This window comes from Streptopelia decaocto (assembly GCF_964273445.1).
Source record: "Streptopelia decaocto genome assembly, chromosome: 21".
In the NCBI taxonomy this organism is placed as follows: domain Eukaryota; kingdom Metazoa; phylum Chordata; class Aves; order Columbiformes; family Columbidae; genus Streptopelia; species Streptopelia decaocto.
In genome coordinates, this window is record NC_138676.1 from 5,440,424 (window position 1) to 5,459,660 (window position 19,237).

At 53.0% G+C, this 19,237-nt stretch overlaps 2 protein-coding genes across 3 annotated transcripts; both read left to right on the forward strand.

The window, feature by feature from the left end:
- The first annotated feature begins 302 nt into the window (after window positions 1–302).
- On the forward strand, window positions 303–10,620 carry STT3A (STT3 oligosaccharyltransferase complex catalytic subunit A). Of its 2 annotated transcripts, none has more exons than XM_082070159.1 (19): window positions 303–379; window positions 1,714–1,786; window positions 2,943–3,070; window positions 3,230–3,290; window positions 3,886–4,007; window positions 4,095–4,240; window positions 4,484–4,574; window positions 4,859–4,965; window positions 5,145–5,309; window positions 6,891–7,071; window positions 7,155–7,310; window positions 7,439–7,530; window positions 7,970–8,125; window positions 8,205–8,393; window positions 8,572–8,688; window positions 8,761–8,863; window positions 9,844–10,032; window positions 10,108–10,223; window positions 10,314–10,620. In XM_082070159.1, the coding sequence occupies exons 3-19, from the start codon at window positions 2,983–2,985 to the stop codon at window positions 10,350–10,352; spliced, it is 2,118 nt and encodes a 705-aa protein (XP_081926285.1). In that variant the 5' UTR covers window positions 303–379; window positions 1,714–1,786; window positions 2,943–2,982; the 3' UTR covers window positions 10,353–10,620. The 2 variants fall into 2 exon arrangements, with proteins under 2 accessions (XP_081926285.1, XP_081926286.1); XM_082070160.1 differs by lacking the exon at window positions 303–379 and adding an exon at window positions 1,200–1,389.
- Window positions 10,621–10,950: 330 nt separating this feature from the next.
- On the forward strand, window positions 10,951–19,203 carry CHEK1 (checkpoint kinase 1). The gene is made up of 12 exons (XM_082070298.1): window positions 10,951–11,109; window positions 12,787–13,010; window positions 13,097–13,161; window positions 13,250–13,319; window positions 13,403–13,591; window positions 14,462–14,566; window positions 14,639–14,734; window positions 14,806–14,914; window positions 15,858–16,035; window positions 17,795–17,926; window positions 18,016–18,117; window positions 18,992–19,203. The coding sequence occupies exons 1-12, from the start codon at window positions 11,045–11,047 to the stop codon at window positions 19,085–19,087; spliced, it is 1,431 nt and encodes a 476-aa protein (XP_081926424.1). The 5' UTR covers window positions 10,951–11,044; the 3' UTR covers window positions 19,088–19,203.
- Window positions 19,204–19,237: the final 34 nt, after the last annotated feature.

Below are 19,237 nucleotides of genomic sequence, written 5' to 3' on the forward strand. Positions count from 1 at the left end.
CTTCTCTCCCCCGGGCGGGGTCGCGATCGTTGTCACCGGGTTTGGGAACAAGGGACCCCCCCCAACCCCGGCCCCGCCCACGTGGCACCACCCACGTGGCGTGAACCTCCCGTTTCCGCATCCGCCCACGTGATCCGCGTCGCCACACCCCCCGCAAGCGGGAACGGACACGTTACGGCTCGCTCTCCGCCGGCCCCGCCCGCCCAGCGCTCCGCCAATAGGAAAGCGCCGTGCGCTGCCAGCTTGGGCTGAGTTCCCGGCGTTACAGCCAGTGAGCGCTAAGAGATTTGGAGTGGCGTCGCCGGCGGCCAATGGCAAGCGGGCGGGGAAAGGGCGGCTGCGCGGGGCGGATGGCGGCGGGGCCGAGCGCGGCGCCCGGGTGAGGCCTGAGGGCCCGGGGCTGCGGGGTGTCGGGGTCCGGTCCGGGGCGGGGGCTGAGGGGCTATAGGGTGTGAGGGGTTCTGGGGTGTCCAGGCTGGGCTGTGAGGGACTATGGGGTGACTGGGGCTTGTGAGGTGAGGGGCTGTGGGGTTATGGGGGGCCCAGGTTTGGGATGAGGGGGTTTTGGGGTTCTAAGATCACTGAGGGGCTGTGGGGCTTTGGGGTGCCCCGGTTTGGGTGGAGAGCTGTGGGGTTATGGGGTGCCTGGGACTTGTGGGGTGAGGGGTTATGGGGTTTGGGGTTCCCAGGTCTGTGGCTGAGGGGCTGTGGGGTCTTGGGGTGCTCAGGTCTGTAGGGACATGGGGTTTGGGGTGAGGGACTGGGGGGTTACGGGGTGCCCAGGTTTGGGGTGAAGAGGTTTTGGGGTGCCCAGGTCTGGGCTGAGGGAGTTTTGGGGTTCCCAGGTGTGTGGCTGAGGGGCTGTGGGGTTACGGGATGCCCAGCTGTGTGGCTGAGGGTCTGTGGGGTGCCCAGGTTTGGAGTGAGGGGGTTTTGGGGTTCTAAGGGCTGTCACTGAGGGTCTGGGGGGGTTTGGGGTGCCCAGGTTGGGGGTGAGGAGCTGTGGCATTATGGGATGCCTGGGACTTGTGGGTGAGGGGTTTTGGGGTGCCCAGGTCTGTGGCTGTGGGGTTTGGGATGCTCAGGTCTGGGGTGAGAGGGTTGTGGGGTGTACAGGCTCAGGGTGACGGGGTTGTGAGGTTTTGGGGTGCCCAGGTTTGGGGTCAGGGTCTATGGGGTCATGGGCTTTCAGGGGTGGGCGCAGGAGCCGCCTGCATCCTCGTTATTCCCCACTGCTCATTATCCCCAGGAAATAATTACCCGCGGGGTTATTCTGTGTTAATTAGCTCGTGCCCATCAAAATCCCGCCCTGTTGCAGAAGAGCCCAGTTTGTGTTTCATTTTTCAATCTGCCCAGCATCAGAGACACAAACTGAGGATTCACCACGAGGTGTTTTTCCTAATTAATCAGCTAACTAAATATTTTAAAGAAACCAGAGCGTTTTCAAAAGGAGGAATTGATCATTCTGGGGCTACAGTTTCACTTCCTTGGTGTCTCGTTTGCAGATTTTCCTGGTTCTTCCTCCACCCAGGGAGGTCAAATTAAACAATATCAATAATTTGAAGCTGTTCAGACCTCTCACATTTGAGAAAATGGCACCAGCTTTTTGCCCTTTTTGTTTATTTTGTGCATCGCTAAACCCCAAACAAACCAGCGATAAAATCAGTGAGTTTTGGTAAAAGCTTACGCTTGGTTTCTTGGTTTTTCATGCAGAAAATCAGGCACGTCCTCTGCCCCGGAGAAGTTCTGGAGTCTAAGATAAAAAAAACATTCAGCGAGGGATCAGGTGAGGATTTGGGAATGGGAGACGCGGATTAGCAAAGGCATCCGGCAGAAATCACGCATTGAAGGTTTAATGTTAAATACGTGAACTGGCTGAAGGGAAGAAGCCAGAGAGTCGTGGGCAATGGGCAGAGTCAGTTGATCCTGTATCCAGTGCAGAGCCTCAGGGGGCAGTGCTGGGCCGGTGTTATTCAATATATTCATCAGTGATTTGGATGAGGGAACAGAGTGACTGTCAGCAAGTTTGCTGGTGACACCAAGCTGGGAGGAGTGGGTGACACTGGAAGCTGTGCTGCCATCAGAGACCTGGACAGGCTGGAGAGCTGGGCGGGGAAACATTTAATGAAATAGAACAAGGGCAAGTGTAGAGTCTTGAATCTGGGCAGGAACAACCCCAGGTTACAGTGTAAGTTGGGGAATGACCTATTAGAGAGCAGCGTAGGGGAAAGGGAGCTGGGGGTCCTGGGGACAGCAGGGTGACCATGAGCCAGCACTGGGCCCTTGTGGCCAGGAAGCCAATGGGACCTGGGGTGGGTTAGAAGGGGGTGGTCAGTAGGTCAGAGAGGTTCTCCTGCCCCTCTGCTCTGCCCTGGGGAGACCACACCTGGAATCTTGTGTCCAGCTGTGGCCCCTCAGTTCCAGCAGGACAGGGAACTGCTGCAGAGAGTCCAGCGCAGCCACCAAGATGCTGCAGGGAGTGGAGCATCTCCCGTGTGAGGAAAGGCTGAGGGAGCTGGGGCTCTGGAGCTGGACAAGAGGACACTGAGGGGGGACTCATTCCTGGGGATCAAGATGGAAAGGGGGAGTGTCAGGAGGATGGAGCCAGGCTCTTCTGGTGACAACCAGGGACAGGACAAGGGGCAATGGGTGCAAACTGGAACACAGGAGGTTCCACTGAAAGAGGAGAAGCAACTTGTTGGGGTGAGGGTGGCAGAGCCTGGCCCAGGCTGCCCAGGGGGGTTGTGGAGTCTCCTTCTGTGCAGACATTCCAACCCGCCTGGACACCTTCCTGTGTAACCTCATCTGGGTGTTCCTGCTCCATGGGGGGATTGACCTGGATGAGCTTTCCAGGGCCCTTCCAACCCCTGACACTCTGGGATTCTGTGATTTAGAGGTGTTGTGGGGTTTGCTCTCTGCTCACCCTCCCTGTGCCTTTTCAGGTCTCCGAGTGTCCTCAAATCTCCATTTTTGGCGTAAAAAATGACGAAATTAGGGTTTCTCCGCCTGTCCTATGAGAAGCAAGACACGCTGCTCAAGCTGCTCATCCTGTCCATGGCAGCCGTGCTCTGTGAGTCCCTTCTCATTTGTCTTCTTTTATTCCTTCCGCATCCGTTTTCTCGAAAAACACGTTTTTCTTCATCTTCCCAATGACTGTTTGGGGACAAAACCAGTTTTAATCAGCCGAAATATGCGATAAATTTAACAAAACTCTGCCTTATATTTGCAGCTTTCTCCACGAGGCTTTTTTCCGTCTTAAGATTCGAAAGCGTCATCCATGAGTTTGACCCGTAAGTCTCGTTTTATTTGCCTCTTATTTTTGGGGAGAACCTGATGGGTTTTTTCCTTTTCGGGCAGTGTTTGCTAAGCTCGACTTAAGGGGACCGTAAGCTCGACTTAAGAGGACCGTAAGCTCGACTTAAGGGGACTGTAAGCTCAACTTAAGGGGACCGTAAGCTCGACTTAAGGGGACCGTAAGCTCGACTTAAGGGGACCGTAAGCTCGACTTAAGGGGACCGTAAGCTCGACTTAAGGGGACCGTAAGCTCGACTTAAGGGGACCGTAAGCTCGACTTAAGGGGACCGTAAGCTCGACTTAAGGGGACCGTAAGCTCGACTTAAGGGGACCGTAAGCTCGACTTAAGGGGACCGTAAGCTCGACTTAAGAGGACCGTAAGCTCGACTTAAGAGGACCGTAAGCTCGACTTAAGAGGACCGTAAGCTCAACTTAAGAGGACCGTAAGCTCGACTTAACTTCCCCACCGAGCAGGAAGGATTCAGAGGGCGGTTTTCATCCTCCGCAGCTCATTTTGACTCTTTTCGACCCCAAATTTCAGTATTTCTTGGTGTTAACGCAGAGATTTGGGTGTTTTCTCTCCGTTAACAGATATTTTAATTACCGCACCACCCGCTTTCTGGCCGAGGAAGGTTTTTATAAGTTCCACAACTGGTTCGATGACCGCGCCTGGTACCCGCTGGGCAGGATTATTGGCGGGACGATTTATCCCGGTGAGCGGGGAAATCACCGGAGGGGGCCCTTAATGAGATTTTGAGATGTTAATTACGGCGCTAACGTGGCTCGTTTGGCCCCCGCAGGGCTGATGATCACCTCGGCCGCCATTTACCACGTCCTGCACTTCTTCCACGTCACCATCGACATCCGCAACGTCTGCGTCTTCCTGGCCCCGCTCTTCTCCTCCTTCACCACCGTCGTCACCTACCACCTCACCAAAGAGCTCAAGGTTGGAGCGAGTTACGCAGATTTTGGCTAAATCGAGGCAAATCTTAACAATTTTACCTTGAATCACAGAAATTTTGCCTCAATCAATTTTATCAGTGGCGACCGCCACGCCGAGCTAAACCCAGGCTGAAAATCTTGCTTAAAGTCTCATTAAACGCTCGAATTTTTATTCATTTGAGGTGTATGCTAACAAAAATGCTACAAAGTGATTCTTTTTGCCCGTTTTGGCTGTTTTTTGCCCCAGGACGCGGGCGCGGGCCTCCTGGCCGCCGCCATGATCGCCGTGGTGCCCGGGTACATCTCGCGATCCGTCGCCGGCTCCTACGATAACGAAGGTGAGTTTGCGGCGCCAGAAACAGGGGAGAATTGGAAAATGGGGTCAAATCGCCACCGGGCGTGACAGAAATCACCATTTCACAAACCCACATACGCCAAAAATGCGTGTTTTAACCCCAAAATCAGATATTAACCCCATATCTCGATATGAATTCTTTACGCCAAGCACCATCCCGTCTTCTGACGCAGCAACAAGAGCGGTTATATATCTATTTTTAATTTTATTTGATCTATTTTATCGCTGCTTCAAGGTTTTAAGACCTTTCTGTCTCCTCCCGCCCAGGTATCGCGATATTCTGCATGCTCCTCACCTACTACATGTGGATCAAAGCCGTTAAAACCGGTTCTATCTATTGGGCCGCCATGTGCGCTCTGGCTTATTTCTACATGGTGAGTTTTTTGTTGCGATTCCCGGGTATTTCTGGCTCCAAAACCCCACTTTGCGCCCTTCCTGTGTCTGCGATGGCGTCAAATTGGAATTAGATGCATTTTTCTTCGTTTCTACATAGAAATTTTGTGCGTGATTTTATGAATAATATAATGTAGTGACATTTTGGGGTGTTTTCCAGGTTTCCTCGTGGGGTGGTTACGTGTTTCTGATCAACCTGATCCCGCTGCACGTCCTGGTGCTGATGCTGACCGGCCGCTTCTCCCACCGCATCTACGTGGCCTATTGCACCGTCTACTGCCTGGGCACCATCCTGTCCATGCAGATCTCCTTCGTCGGCTTCCAGGTGCCTGCGAGAGACCCAAAAACCAGCATTTTATGGGTTTTAGCAAAAAAAAAAGGCCACTCGGTGCCTGTTTTCAACGCTGTTGAAATTTAATGCCAATTTGTCGTGAATTTTGACAAGTTCAGTGCCGATTTGTCACGAATTTTGGCAAATTCGGTGCCAATTTGTCGCAAATTTTGGCAAGAAATTCAGTGCCAGTCTGTCGCGAATTTTGGCCAATTCGGTGCTGGTTTGTCGCAAATTTTGGCAAGAAATTCGGCGCCGGTTTGTCGCAAATTTTGGCAAGAAATTCAGCGCCGGTTTGTCGCAAATTTTGGCCAATTCGGTGCTGGTTTGTCACAAATTTTGGCCAATTCGGTGCCGGTTTGTCACAAATTTTGGCGGGAAATTCAGCGCCAGTTTGCCGCGAATTTTGGCCAATTCGGCGCCGGTTTGTCGCAAATTTTGGCAAGAAATTCGGCGCCGGTTTGTCACAAATTTTGGCCAATTTGGCGCCGGTTTGTCACAAATTTTGGCCAATTCGGTGCCGATTTGTCACGAATTTTGGCAAGAAATTCAGCGCCGATTTGTCATGAATTTTGGCAAATTCGGCGCCGATTTGTCGTGAATTTGGGCCAATTCAGCGCCGATTTGTCACGAATTTTGGCAAATTTAACACCGATTTGCTGGGAATTTTGGCCACTAATTTAGTGCCAATTTGTCATGAGCGTCAGCAAATTTCACGCCAATTTGTTGTGCATTTTGTCGAATTTCCAGCTGATTTGTCACAAACATCAGCAAATTTCAAGCTGATTTGTTGCAAATTCTGGCAAATAATTTAGTGCTGATTTGTCGTGAATTTTGACACATAATTTAGTTCCTGTTTGTCGCAAATTTTGGCAAATTTACTGCTGATTTGTCACAAATATCAGCGAGTTTAATACTGATTGTTCACGATTTTTGGCAGATAACTCAGCACTGATTTGTCGTGTCAGCAAATTTAATGCCAATTTGTCGTGAATTTTGGCAAATTTCATGCGATTTGTCACAAACATTGGCAAGTTTAGCACCGATTTGTCATGAATTTTGGCAAATAATTTAGTGCTGATTTGTTGCAAATTCTAGCAAATAATTCAGTGCCGATTTCTCGTGAATTTTGACAAATAATTTAGTGCCTGTTTGTCGCAAATTTTGGCAAATTTAACACTGATTGGTCACAAACATCAGCAAATTTCAGGCTGATTTGTGGCGAATATTTGTAGATAATTTAGCGCAGATTTGTCACGAATTTTCACACATAATTTAGTGCCTGTTTATCGTTAATTTTGTCAAATTTACTGCTGATTTGTCACCAAAATCAGCGAGTTTAACACAGATTTGTCGCTAATTTTGGCAGATCATTTAGCGCTGATTTGTCGGGAATTTTGCCAGATCATTTAGCGCTGATTTGTTGCGAACAGCAGCAAATTAGCGCTGATTTTTTGGCAAGCCTCACTTCTGGAGGCACCGAGCCCCTCATCACCTCATAACCTCGCTGCTTTCGGGCAAAATTTTGCCGAGAAGGCGTTAATTGGGTGACGAGGCGCCGCTGTGTCCCCGCAGCCCGTCCTGTCCTCGGAGCACATGGCGGCGCTCGGCGTGTTCGGCCTGTGCCAGATCCACGCCTTCGTCGACTATTTGCGCAGCAAACTCAACCCCCAGCAGTTCGAGATCCTGTTCCGCAGCATCATCTCCCTCGTCGGCTTCCTCCTCCTGTCCCTCGGCACCGTCCTCATGCTGACCGGTAACCTCCTGTTCTTCTAGAAAACCCCACGCAATTTATCAATCTTAATCCCCCTTTATTGCCCATTTCTTGCTCTTTTTTAGGGAAAATCTCGCCGTGGACGGGGCGTTTTTACTCCCTCCTGGATCCTTCCTACGCCAAGAACAACATCCCCATCATCGCCTCCGTCTCCGAGCACCAACCCACCACCTGGTCCTCTTATTATTTCGACCTCCAGCTTCTCGTCTTCATGTTCCCCGGTGAGCCCGCCGCCAAAATCCCCTTTATTAAACCACGCTGCTGGTTTTAATTGATCTACCGCCTGTTTTTCCTTGTGGAAAACGTGGTTTCGAGGCAGATTTGACCCGTTTCTCTCTCCCCGTCGCAGTGGGACTCTACTACTGCTTCAGCAACCTCTCGGACGCCCGGATCTTCATCATCATGTACGGCGTCACCAGCATGTACTTCTCGGCCGTGATGGTGAGGCCCAAACGCTCTTATAAAAGCCGATTTAATCCCTTTTTATGTTTTCGGAATCAGTGAGGCTTCAACCTTGAGCTGGTTGAATTTATCGTGGGCCGTTTCTTCCCAAAGATCAATTTATTTGGGCCTCTTTGCATGGCGAGGCAACAGAATGATCCAAAACTCAATGGTTTTGGTGTTTTTTTGATGAAACGACCCGTTTTTTGTTCACACTTTGGGTGGTTTCTGGGTGTGGAGGCCTCTCCTGATGCTTTTTTCCACCTCGAAGCGTAAAATTGCGGTTGGTTCCTCACCTGGGCCAACGTTGAGGTCTTTGGAGAACGTCCGCGGTGGTGGCGATGGGTCCATCTCCAGGTTGAGTTTGGGGTTGAATTTTCCCGTTTCTCGCCAATTTTCGCCCAAATTTCTTCTCTGAGGGTCCATCCGTTGCCCGCAGGTGCGGCTGATGCTGGTGCTGGCCCCGGTGATGTGCATTCTCTCTGGCATCGGTGTCTCCCAAGTCTTGTCCACCTACATGAAGAACCTGGACATCAGCCGCCCAGACAAGAAGAGCAAAAAGCAACAAGATTCCACCTACCCCATCAAAAACGAGGCGAGTTTGGGGACAAGGGGACAAGGCGGGAGGTCGGTGGCTTCTTCCCGCCGGCGTTGACGCGGGTTTGCTCGCCCAGGTGGCCAGCGGGATGATCTTGGTGATGGCGTTCTTCCTCATCACCTACACCTTCCACTCCACATGGGTGACCAGCGAGGCCTACTCGTCCCCTTCCATCGTGCTTTCCGCCCGCGGTGGCGACGGCAGCCGGATCATCTTCGACGACTTCAGAGAAGCTTATTATTGGCTGCGCCACAACACGCCGGAGGTACCGGGCGGTGGAGTTTGGGCTGTGGGGACCCACTGTCACATCGTCGGCGTCTTGGTTGATGTTGGGCGGTGGGGACCCAACGTCGCATCGTCCACGTCTCAGTTCACATTGGGTTGGGTGGTGGGGACCCAACGTTGCATCGCTGGCATCTCAGTTGACATTGGTTTGCGCACAGGACGCCAAGGTGATGTCGTGGTGGGACTACGGCTACCAGATCACCGCCATGGCCAACCGCACCATCCTGGTGGACAACAACACCTGGAACAACACCCACATCTCCCGTGTCGGGCAGGTAGGTCTCACCGCAACCGCCGGGACTTCCTGGTGGCTCCAGGACTTGCCGGTGATGCCTTGTCCGCTCCAGGCCATGGCGTCGACGGAGGAGAAGGCCTATGAGATCATGAGGGAGCTGGACGTCAGCTACGTGCTGGTCATCTTCGGCGGCCTCACCGGTTACTCCTCGGACGGTAAGTGCCCAGCCAGGGGTACCGGTGAGATGGGTGTGGAGGTGGGACCAGGGGGCTCCTGGTTGGAGCTGCTCCCGCTTTACTTGCTGGCTCCAACTCAACACTTTGGGGCCAACAACTCAGCTACTCACTCTTTGGCCCCAACTCACCTCGTTGCTCTTTACCCTCAACTTTTTGTCCCCAACTCAACTCTTTGCCCCCCCCCCCCAATTCAACCCACCTATTCTTTGCCCTCAGATCAACTCCTCATTCTTTATCCCAACTCAACTCTTTGCTCATTGCCCTCAACTACTCACTCTTTGCCCTCAAATCAACTCCTCATTCTTTGCTCCCAATTCAACTCTTTGCTCCCAACACAACTACTCGCTCTTAGACCTCAACTCCACTACTTGCTCTTTACTCTCAACTCAGCTCTTTGCCCCCAACAACTCTTTGCTTTTTGTCTCCAACTCCTCTTTGCTCCCTACTCAACTCTGCTCTTTACACTCAGTATAACTACTCACTCTTTGCCCTAAACTCAACTCTTTGTTCTTTACCCTCAACTCCTCACTCTTTCCCCCCAACTCAACTCTTTGCTGTGACTCAACTCAACTTTATCAGGTCTTTGCCTGCAACTCCTCCTTCTTTCTTCCCAGCTCCTCGTTCTTTGCCCCCAACTCAACTCTTTGCCTCCAACTTGGCTCAACTCCTCATTCTTTCCTCCCAGCTCAACTCAGTCTTTGCTCTCTACTCAACTCTTTGCCCTCGACTCAATTCCTCATTTTTTTTTCGCAACTCAACTCTTTGCCTCCAACTCAACTCTTCATTCTTTGCTTCCAACTCAACTCTTTATCCCAAACTCAACACAGCTCCTCATTCTTTGCTCCCAACTCAGCTCAGTCTTTGCTCTTTGGCCTCAACTCCTCGTTCTTTGACCCCAGCTCAACTCAATCTTTGCTCTTGACCCCAACTCAACCCCACCCCTCTCTCTGCCCCCCCAGACATCAACAAGTTCCTGTGGATGGTTCGCATCGGCGGCAGCACCGACACCGGCCGCCACATCAAGGAGCACGACTACTACACCCCCACCGGCGAGTTCCGCGTCGACCGCGAGGGCTCCCCGGTGCTGCTCAACTGCCTCATGTACAAGATGTGCTACTACCGCTTCGGCCAGGTCTACACCGAGGCCAGTAAGTCCCCGGGGCCGCCTCCATGGGGGTGACACCGACTTTTAGGGCCACCCCGACACCTCCGCCTTCCCGCAGAGCGGCCGCCGGGCTACGACCGCGTGCGTAACGCCGAAATCGGCAACAAGGACTTCGAGCTGGACGTGCTGGAGGAGGCGTACACCACCGAGCACTGGCTGGTGCGGATATACAAGGTAACGGCGCCAAAACGAGCCCAAAAACCCGCAGGTTTGGGAAAAAATGTTCATTTTCCACCTAACTCGGTGGTTTATTTCTCCCCGTAGGTGAAGGATTTGGACAACCGCGGTTTGTCGAGGACGTAGAGGAGCTGCTGCCGCAGCCTCGGCTTGTGAAGCAGAAATCGGGGGGGTTTGGGGATGGTTTTTTGGTGATTTTTGGATTTATTTTCAAGGGGTTTGTTTTATTTTAATTTTGTTTTGTACCGTTTGTAAGCGCCGGCAGCCGCCCGGCCCCGCCGGGGGGATGATTTTTATACACAGAGCAGCCGCCAAATCCCAAATTACGGCTTTGACCCAGGGGAGAAGTCGATTCACGGGGAATCACAAATAATAATAACAAGTTTAAAAAAAAGGTGGCTCCGGTGGGTTTTTTACCTAAATTCTGAGGGTGTTGTTTTCATCTCGCGTGGTTTTGGGGAGGGATTTCGGGAGGAGTTTTACGGGTTTTTAATCGGGTTGGCTGAAGTAATGGAGTGAATGGGGTTAGGAAGGGGCGTGGCTGGGGGCGTGGTCAGGGCTGCGGGACTCAGGAGCTGGGGCGTGGCCACGGTGACTAGGGGCGTGGTCAGGGCGGTGGGACTCAGGGGCTGGGGCGTGGCCAGGGTGACTGGGGGCGTGGTCAGGGCGGCGGGACTCAAAGGGCTGGGGGCGTGGTCAGGAGGAGGCGTGGCGCGTCGCGCTGCGCGCGCAGGGCGTGGATTGTGGCGCCGGCGGGAAACAGTAGCGCGGCGGGAGCGGCGGCGGTGCCGGTACCGGAGGCCGGAGCGGGGCCGGGGATGGCGGTGCCGTTCGTGGAGGATTGGGACCTGGTGCAGACGCTCGGAGAAGGCGCCTACGGGGAGTGAGTGCGGCGGGACCCGGGTTGGGGGACATGGGGGTGTCCACTGCTTGCCGTGGGTTTGGCCACTGCTTGCCCATCGTCTGCCCCTTATGTGGCTACTACTTGCCCACTGCTTGGTCACCGTGTGCCCCGTGTTTGGCCACTGTTTGCTTGGCTGTTGCTTGCCCTTTATGTGCCCGTTGTTGGGCCACTGCTTGGCTGTTGTTGGCCCTTATCTGGCCACTGGTTGCCCATTGCATGTCCTGTGCTTGGCCACTGTTTATCCTTTATGTGGCCACTGTCTGCCCACTGCTTGCCCACTGTTTGCCCCTTATGTGGCTACTGCTTGGCCGCTGTGTGCCCCATGTTTGGCTACTGTTTGCCTATTGCTTGCCCTGTGTTTGACCACTGTTTATCCCTTATATGGTTACTGTTTGCCCGCTGCTTGCCCATTGTGTGCCCCTTGTCTGGGCACTGTTTGCCCGCTACTTGGCCACTATGTGCCCTTTATGTGCCCACTGTTTGCCCACTGTCTGGCCACTGATGTGCCTGCTGTGTGGCCACTGCTTGACTATTCCTTGCCCCTTATGTGGCCACTGTTTGCTTGGCTGTTGCTTGCCCCTTCTGTACTCACTGCTTGCCCATCGGCGGCCCCTTACGTGGCCACTACTTGCCCGATGTTTGGCCACTGCTTGGCCCTTCTGTGCCCACTGTTTGGCCACTGTGTGGCCACTGTGTGCCCTGTGTTTGGGTGCTGTTCGCCAACCGCTTGGCCACTGGTTGCTTCTTATGCGTCTACTGTGTGGGCACTGTTTGCCCATTGCGTGCCCGTTATGTGGCCACCATGTGCCCTGTTGCATGGCCACTGCTTGCCCCCTATGTCCCTGTTGCATGGCCACTACTGGCCCACTGCTTGGCCATTGCGTGCCCCTTATGCACCCGCTGTTTGCTCATTGCATGTCCTGTGTTTGACCACTGTTTGTCCCTTATGTGACCACTGTTTACCTGCTATTTGCCCACTGCTTGCCCATCGTGTGCCCCTTATCTGGCCACTGTTTGCCCATTGCTTGCCCTGTGTTTGGCTACTGCTTGCCCACTGCTTGCCCCTTATGCACCTGCTGTGTGGCTACTACTTTACCATTGCTTGCCCGTATCTGGTCACTGCTTGCCCTGCGTTTGGCCACTGTTTGTCCCTTGTGTGTCTGCTATGTGGCCACTATTTTGCATGCACATTATGTGGCCACTTGGTGCCCTGTGTTTGGCCACTGCTTGCCCATTGCATGTCTTGTCTTTGGCCGCTGTTTGCCACTTATGTGGCCACTGTTTCCCTGCTGCTTGGCCACTGCTTGGCCCTCATCTGGCTGCTGTTTGCCCATTGCTTGCCCTGCGTTTGGCCACTGTTTGCCCCTTATGTGTCTGCTGTGTGACCACTATTTTGCATGCCTATTATGTGGCCACTTGGTGCCCTGCGTTTGGCCACTGCTTCCCCATTGCATGTCTTGTTTTGGCCGCTGTTTGCCACTTATGTGGCCACTGTTTGTTCACTGCTTGCCCATCACATGCCCCCTACGTGGTGCAGTTTACCCACCGCACGCCCCGCGTTTGCCCATTGCTTGCCCTGCACTTGCCCACCGTTTGCCCCTTATGTGGCCACCACTCGCCCACCCGGTGGCCCCCACGGCGTCTGGGTGTCCGCAGGGTCCAGCTGGCGCTGAACCGCCGCACGGGCGAGGCTGTGGCCGTGAAGATCGTGGACATGAAGCGCGCGGCCGACTGCCCCGAGAACGTCAAGAAGGAGATTTGCATCAACAAGATGCTCAACCACGACAACGTCGTCAAGTTCTACGGGCACCGGCGCGAAGGCGACACCCAGTACCTGTTCCTGGAGTACTGCAGCGGCGGGGAGCTCTTTGACCGCATCGGTACCCGCCACCAGTTCATTCATACCGAAAGTTAACGTGTAAATGGTTAAAAGTGGGGTTTTGATCTATTTATCCCCCCGGCGCAGAGCCGGACATCGGGATGCCGGAGCCGGAGGCGCAGCGGTTCTTCCAGCAGCTCATCGCCGGGGTGGTGAGATGATCTTTTGGGGTCCCTTCCATTCCCTAAAATTCTGTGACGCCGGTTCCTACATCAGCTCGACCCTCGTCTTCCTCGGCAGGTTTATCTGCACGGCATCGGCATCACCCACCGTGACCTCAAACCCGAGAACCTGCTGCTGGACGAGCGAGGTGGGCGGACACCACCTCCCTCCCCCCTCCCCATTTAATTTTTAATCTCAATTTGGGTTTTTAATTGGAGTTTCGCGGCTCAGACAACCTGAAGATCTCGGATTTCGGCCTGGCCACCGTGTTCAAGCACAACGGGCGGGAGCGGCGGCTCAACAAGATGTGCGGGACGCTGCCCTACGTGGCGCCCGAGCTGCTGCGGCGCCACGAGTTCCGCGCCGAGCCCGTGGACGTCTGGGCGTGCGGCGTGGTGCTCACCGCCATGCTGGCCGGAGGTGGGGCCTATAGCCGGACCTATAGAGCGCACACTGGGGGGGATGCGCAAGGAGCTCAAGGAAAAGCACCCCGGGGCTTTGCACCTTGCAAAAATGTTGCACGTTGCGAGACTTTTGCGCACTGCAGTGTGTTTGCACGCTGCAGGGCTTGTGCATGTTGCAAGATTAGTGCACGTTGGAAGACTTTTGCATGCTGCAAGGCTTTTGCACATTGCAAGACTTGCCCCTTGCAAGCTTTTTGCACGCTGCAGTGTGTTTGCACGCTGCAGGGCTTCTGCACCTGGCAAGACTTTTGCACGCCATGGGGCATCTGCACATTTCAAGACATTTGCACACTGCAAGACTTGCACCTTGCAATACTTTTGCACACCACGGGGCACTTGCACCTTGCAGAGCGTTTGCACGCTCTGGGGCTTTGCACATTGTAAGACTTTTGCCCATTGCAAGACTTTTGCACGCTGTGGGGCTTTTGCACGTTACAATATCTTTTGCACGTTACAATAGCTTTTGCACGTTGCAATATCTTTTGCACATTGCAAGACATTTGCACGCTGTGGGGCATTTGCACATTGCATGACTTTTGCATGCTGCAAGACTTTTGCACGTCGCAATATTTTTGCCCATTGCAAGACTTGCACACTGTGGGGCATTTGCACGTTGCAGTATCTTTTGCACGTTGCAGTATCTTTTGCACGTGGCAGTATCTTTTGCACGCTGTGGGGCATTTGCACATTGCACAACTTTTGCATGCTGCAAGAGTAGTGCACACTGCAATATCTTGTGCACGTTGCAGTATCTTTGCGCATGGCAACCCCCGCCTTTGCGTGTCGCCCCTTTCCAAACGGCGCTTTGTTCCCCCTCCCCGGGCAGAGCTGCCCTGGGACCAGCCCAGCGACAGCTGCCAGGAGTACAGCGACTGGAAGGAGCGCAAGACTTACCTCCCGCCCTGGAAGAAGATCCACTCGGCGCCTCTAGGTAAGCACCCGGCGGGCGGCGCCGCGCGACGTCCCCCCCGATCGTCACCGCGTGTCCCCTCCGTGTCCCCAGCGCTGCTGCACAAGATCCTGACGGAGAGCCCGGCGGCGCGGATCACCATCCCCGACATCAAGAAGGACCGCTGGTTCAGCCGCCCGCTCAAAAAGGGTAAGGACGCCGGGGAAAGCGCCGCCCGCCCCTGAAATTTGGGGGTGACGCGGTGATTTGGCCCCTCGCAGGCGTCAAGCGGCCCCGCGGCTCCTCGGGTGGCGTAGGTGACTCTCCCGGTGGCTTCTCCAAGCACGTCCGCTCCGACACGGACTTCTCGCCGGTGAAGAGTGCGCTGGGGTGAGCGGCCACCACGTCCCTTTGTTTGCTGAGGCTCGTGCGCGTCCCTGTGCCTCTGCATCGTGCAGGGCTTTGCACGTTGCAGGGCTTTGCACGACACAAGGCTTTGCACTTTGCAGTTCTTTGCATGATGAAGTCGGTTGCACTCTGCAGTTCTCTGCAGTTCTCTGCATGTTGCAGAGCTTTACACCCCGTAGGACTTTGCACTTTGCAGTTCTTTGCGTGTCAAAGGCTTTTGCGTTTTGCAGTTCTTTGCACTTTGCAGTTCTTTGCATGATGAAGGCTGCTGCACTTTGCAGTTTTTGTGCTTTGCAGTTTGCGCTCTGCAGTTCTTTGCACCCCACAGGGCTTTGCGCTTCGCAATTCTTTGCGGGTTGCAGAGCTTTGCACCCTGCAGGGCATTGCAGTTCTTTGCGCATCAAAGGCTTTTACATGTTGCAGTTCCTTACCCTTTGGAATCCTTTGCACTTTGGAATCCTTTGCACTTTGGAATCCTTTGCACTTTGGAATCCTTTGCACTTTGGAATCCTTTGCACTTTGGAATCCTTTGCACTTTGGAATCCTTTGCACTTTGGAATCCTTTGCACTTTGGAATCCTTTGCACTTTGGAATCCTTTGCACTTTGGAATCCTTTGCACTTTGGAATCCTTTGCACTTTGGAATCCTTTGCACTTTGGAATCCTTTGCACTTTGGAATCCTTTGCACTTTGGAATCCTTTGCACTTTGGAATCCTTTGCACTTTGGAATCCTTTGCACTTTGGAATCCTTTGCACTTTGGAATCCTTTGCACTTTGGAATCCTTTGCACTTTGCGCTTCTGTGCATGCTGCGATCCTTTACACGCTGCGCTGCTCTCCCTGTGTTTTCACCACTTAGTCTGTAGAACCCACGCACACCCCCCCATTTTCACCACCCCACAACATCCCCGTCCCCTCCACCGCAGCGAGGACCGCGCCGGCTACTCCACGTCGCAGCCGGAGCCCGGCACGGGCGGGACGCCGTGGGACAGCGGAGCCGCCGCCATCGACAAGCTGGTGCAGGGGATCAGCTTCTCGCAGCCCGCCTGCCCCGAGCACATGCTGCTCAACAGCCAGCTGCTCGGCACCCCCGGCTCCTCACAGGTGCAGCTCGTGGGAATTTGGGGTGCAGCTTTGCAGGGTTCATAATATCAAGATTCAAATTTGCAGTGTTGGGGAGGCAGCTTTGCAATGTCTGGGGTGCAGCTTTGCAATGTTTGGGGAGCAATTTGCAATATCTGGGGTGCAACTTCTCAATATTGGGGATGCAGCTTTGCAAGGTTCGGCATCTCTGAACGCAACTTGGCAATATCTGGGGAGCAATTTACAATATCTGGGGTGCGACTTCTCAATATTTGGGGAGCAATTTGCAATATCTGGGGTGCAACTTCTCAATATTGGGGATGCAGCTTTGCAAGGTTCGGCATCTCTGAACGCAACTTGGCAATATCTGGGGTGCAATTTGCAATGTCTGGGGTGCGACTTCTCAATATTTGGGGAGCAATTTGCAGTATCTGGGGTGCAACTTCTCAATATTTGGGGTGCAGCTTTGCAGGGTTCATAATATCAAGATTCAAATTTGCAATATTGGGGAGGCGGCTTTGCAATGTCTGGGGTGCAGCCTTGCAATATTTGGGGAGCAATTTCCAATATCTGGGGTGCAACTTCTCAATATTTGGGATGCAGCTTTGCAGGATGTTTAATATTAAGGAGGAACTTTGCAATATCTGGGGTGCAACTTCTCAATATCTGGGATGCAGCTTTGCAGGATGTGTAATATTAAGGAGGAACTTTGCAATATTGGGGATGCAGCTTTGCAGGGTTCGGCATCTCTGAACACAACTTGGCAATATCTGGGGTGCAATTTGCAATATCTGGGGTGCGACTTCTCAATATTTGGGGAGCAATTTGCAATATCTGGGGTGTGACTTCTCAATATTTGGGGTGCAGCTTTTCAGGATGTATAATATTAGGCAGGAACTTTGCAATATCGGGGATGCAGCTCTGCAGGGTTTGGCAATCTCGAAATGCAGCTTTGCAATATTTGGGGTGCAGCTTTGCAGGACTTTTAGTATCAAGACGCAACTTAGCAAAGTTCAGGGTACAGCTTTGCAGCGTTTATAAAACCAGGGTGCAACTTTGCGATATTTGGGGAGCAACTTTCAATATTTGGGGTGCAGCTTTGCAGGATGTTTAATATTAGGGAGCAACTTCACAATATCAAGGATGCAGCTTTGCAATATTTATCATCTCCGGGTGCAAGTTTGCAGCATTTAGGGTGCAGCTTTGCAGCGGTTGTAATACCAAGGTGCAACTTTGCAACATTGAGGATGCAGCTTTGCAACATTTATCATCTCTGGGTGCAACTTTGTAGTATTTGGGGTGTAACTTTGTGATATTTTCAGTGTCAGGACCCAACTTCCTGAGGTTTGGGTGCAAACTTGCAGGATTTGCAAAGTGCGGGTGCGACCCTGCGGGATTTGGGTGCAGCTTTGCAATATCGGGACCGAACTTCGCACTATTTATAATATATAATAATAATGCAATTTGCATTATATATATATAAGATTAAGCAGCAAATTTGCAGTATTTATGACAGTTAAAAGCAACTTTGCCATATTTATAATATTAAGGAGTGATGTTGCAATATTTGGGACATGCCTTTGCGGTATTTAAAGCATTTGGGGTGCAACTTTGCCATATTTCGAATGCAAATTTGCGACCCGGGCGCTGCAACTCGCAGCATTTGCCATCAGGGGGTGCAGCTTTGCAAGATTTTCTCTTCAATCTGGGATTTTGCAAAGCCGGGGGTTGTAATTTTTGGGTGGGTTTGTAACTTTTTGGGGGTGTTTTGGGGTGGCAGAGCCCGTGGCAGCGGCTGGTGAAGAGGATGACGCGTTTCTTCACCAAACTGGACGCCGACGGTTCGTACCGCGCCCTGCAGGAGGTTTGTGAGAAGATGGGGTACGGCTGGAAGAAAAGCTGCGCCAACCAGGTAGGAGCAAAATTTGGGGGTAATTCTCCCCATGTTGGGGTGTCTGTGGATAATTTTGGGGTGTTTACCTGGTTTGGTGCGACGCGCAGGTCACCGTGTCGACCACGGACCGGAGGAACAACAAGCTGATCTTCAAGGTGAACCTGGTGGAGATGGAGAGCAGGGTCCTGCTGGATTTCCGCCTCTCCAAGGTGAGCGGGGGGCGTGCAAGGGTGTGCAAAGTGGTGCAAGCTGGGTGTAGGTGGTTACAAGAGTGTGCAAAGTGTCTGCAAGGGGGTGCAAGGTGGGTGGAAAGCGGTGCAAGGTGGTTGCAAGGCTGTGCAAGATGATGCAAGGTTGGTGCAAAGTGTGTGCACTGTGGTTACAAGGTTGGTTCAAGGTGGTTGCAAGGGGGTGCAAAGTGTGTGCAAGGGGGAGCATGGCAGTGCAAAGTATGTGCAAGTTGTTTGCAAGGTTGATGTAAGGTGGTACAAGCAGGTGGAAACTGTGCAAGGGGGTGCAAGGTTGTGCAAAGTGGTACAAAGCAGTGCAAGGTATGTACAAGGTGGTGCAAAGTGTGTGCAAAGTATGTGCAAGGGAGTGCAAAGTGTGTGCAAGGTAGTGCAGAGTTTGCAGCGGGGTGAAAGGTGTGTGCAAAGGGGTACACAGGGGTTACAAGACAGTGTAAGGGGGTGCAAAGTGATGCAAGGTGGTGCAAGGGTGGTTAAAAGACTGTGCAAAGTAGTTGCATGACAGTGCAAGGGAGTGCAAGGTGGTACAAAGCGGGTACAAGAGTTCCAGGGGGTGCAAGGTGATTACAAGACCGTGCAAGGTGGTTGCAAAGCGGTCCAAGGTGGTGCAAGGTGGTTACAAGACTTTGCAACGTGGGTGCAAGAGTGTAAGGTGGTTACAAGACCATGCAAGGTGTGTGCAAGGTTGATGCAAGAATGTAAGGTAGTGGAAGGTGGTGCAAGGGGGTGCGTGGCGGTGCAGGGTGGTTACAAGCCTGTGTAAGGTGTGTGCAAAGTGGTGCCAGGGGGTGCAAGGCCAGCAGGCACAGGGCACATCGCCCCCTCCCCCGCACAGGGCGACGGGCTGGAGTTCAAGCGCCATTTCCTGAAGATCAAGGGCAAGCTCAGCGACATCGTCAGCACCCAGAAGCTCTGGCTGCCCCCAACCTGAGCCTCACACCTTCCTCCTCCTCCTCCTCCTCCTCCTCCTCCTCTGCTGCAAAGGCGACCAACTGCACGCTTCAGATTTTAAAGGTTCAATAAAACCCTGGGGGGAATAAAACGAAATTTGTTGTTGTTGTTGTTCACTCTGAAACCTACT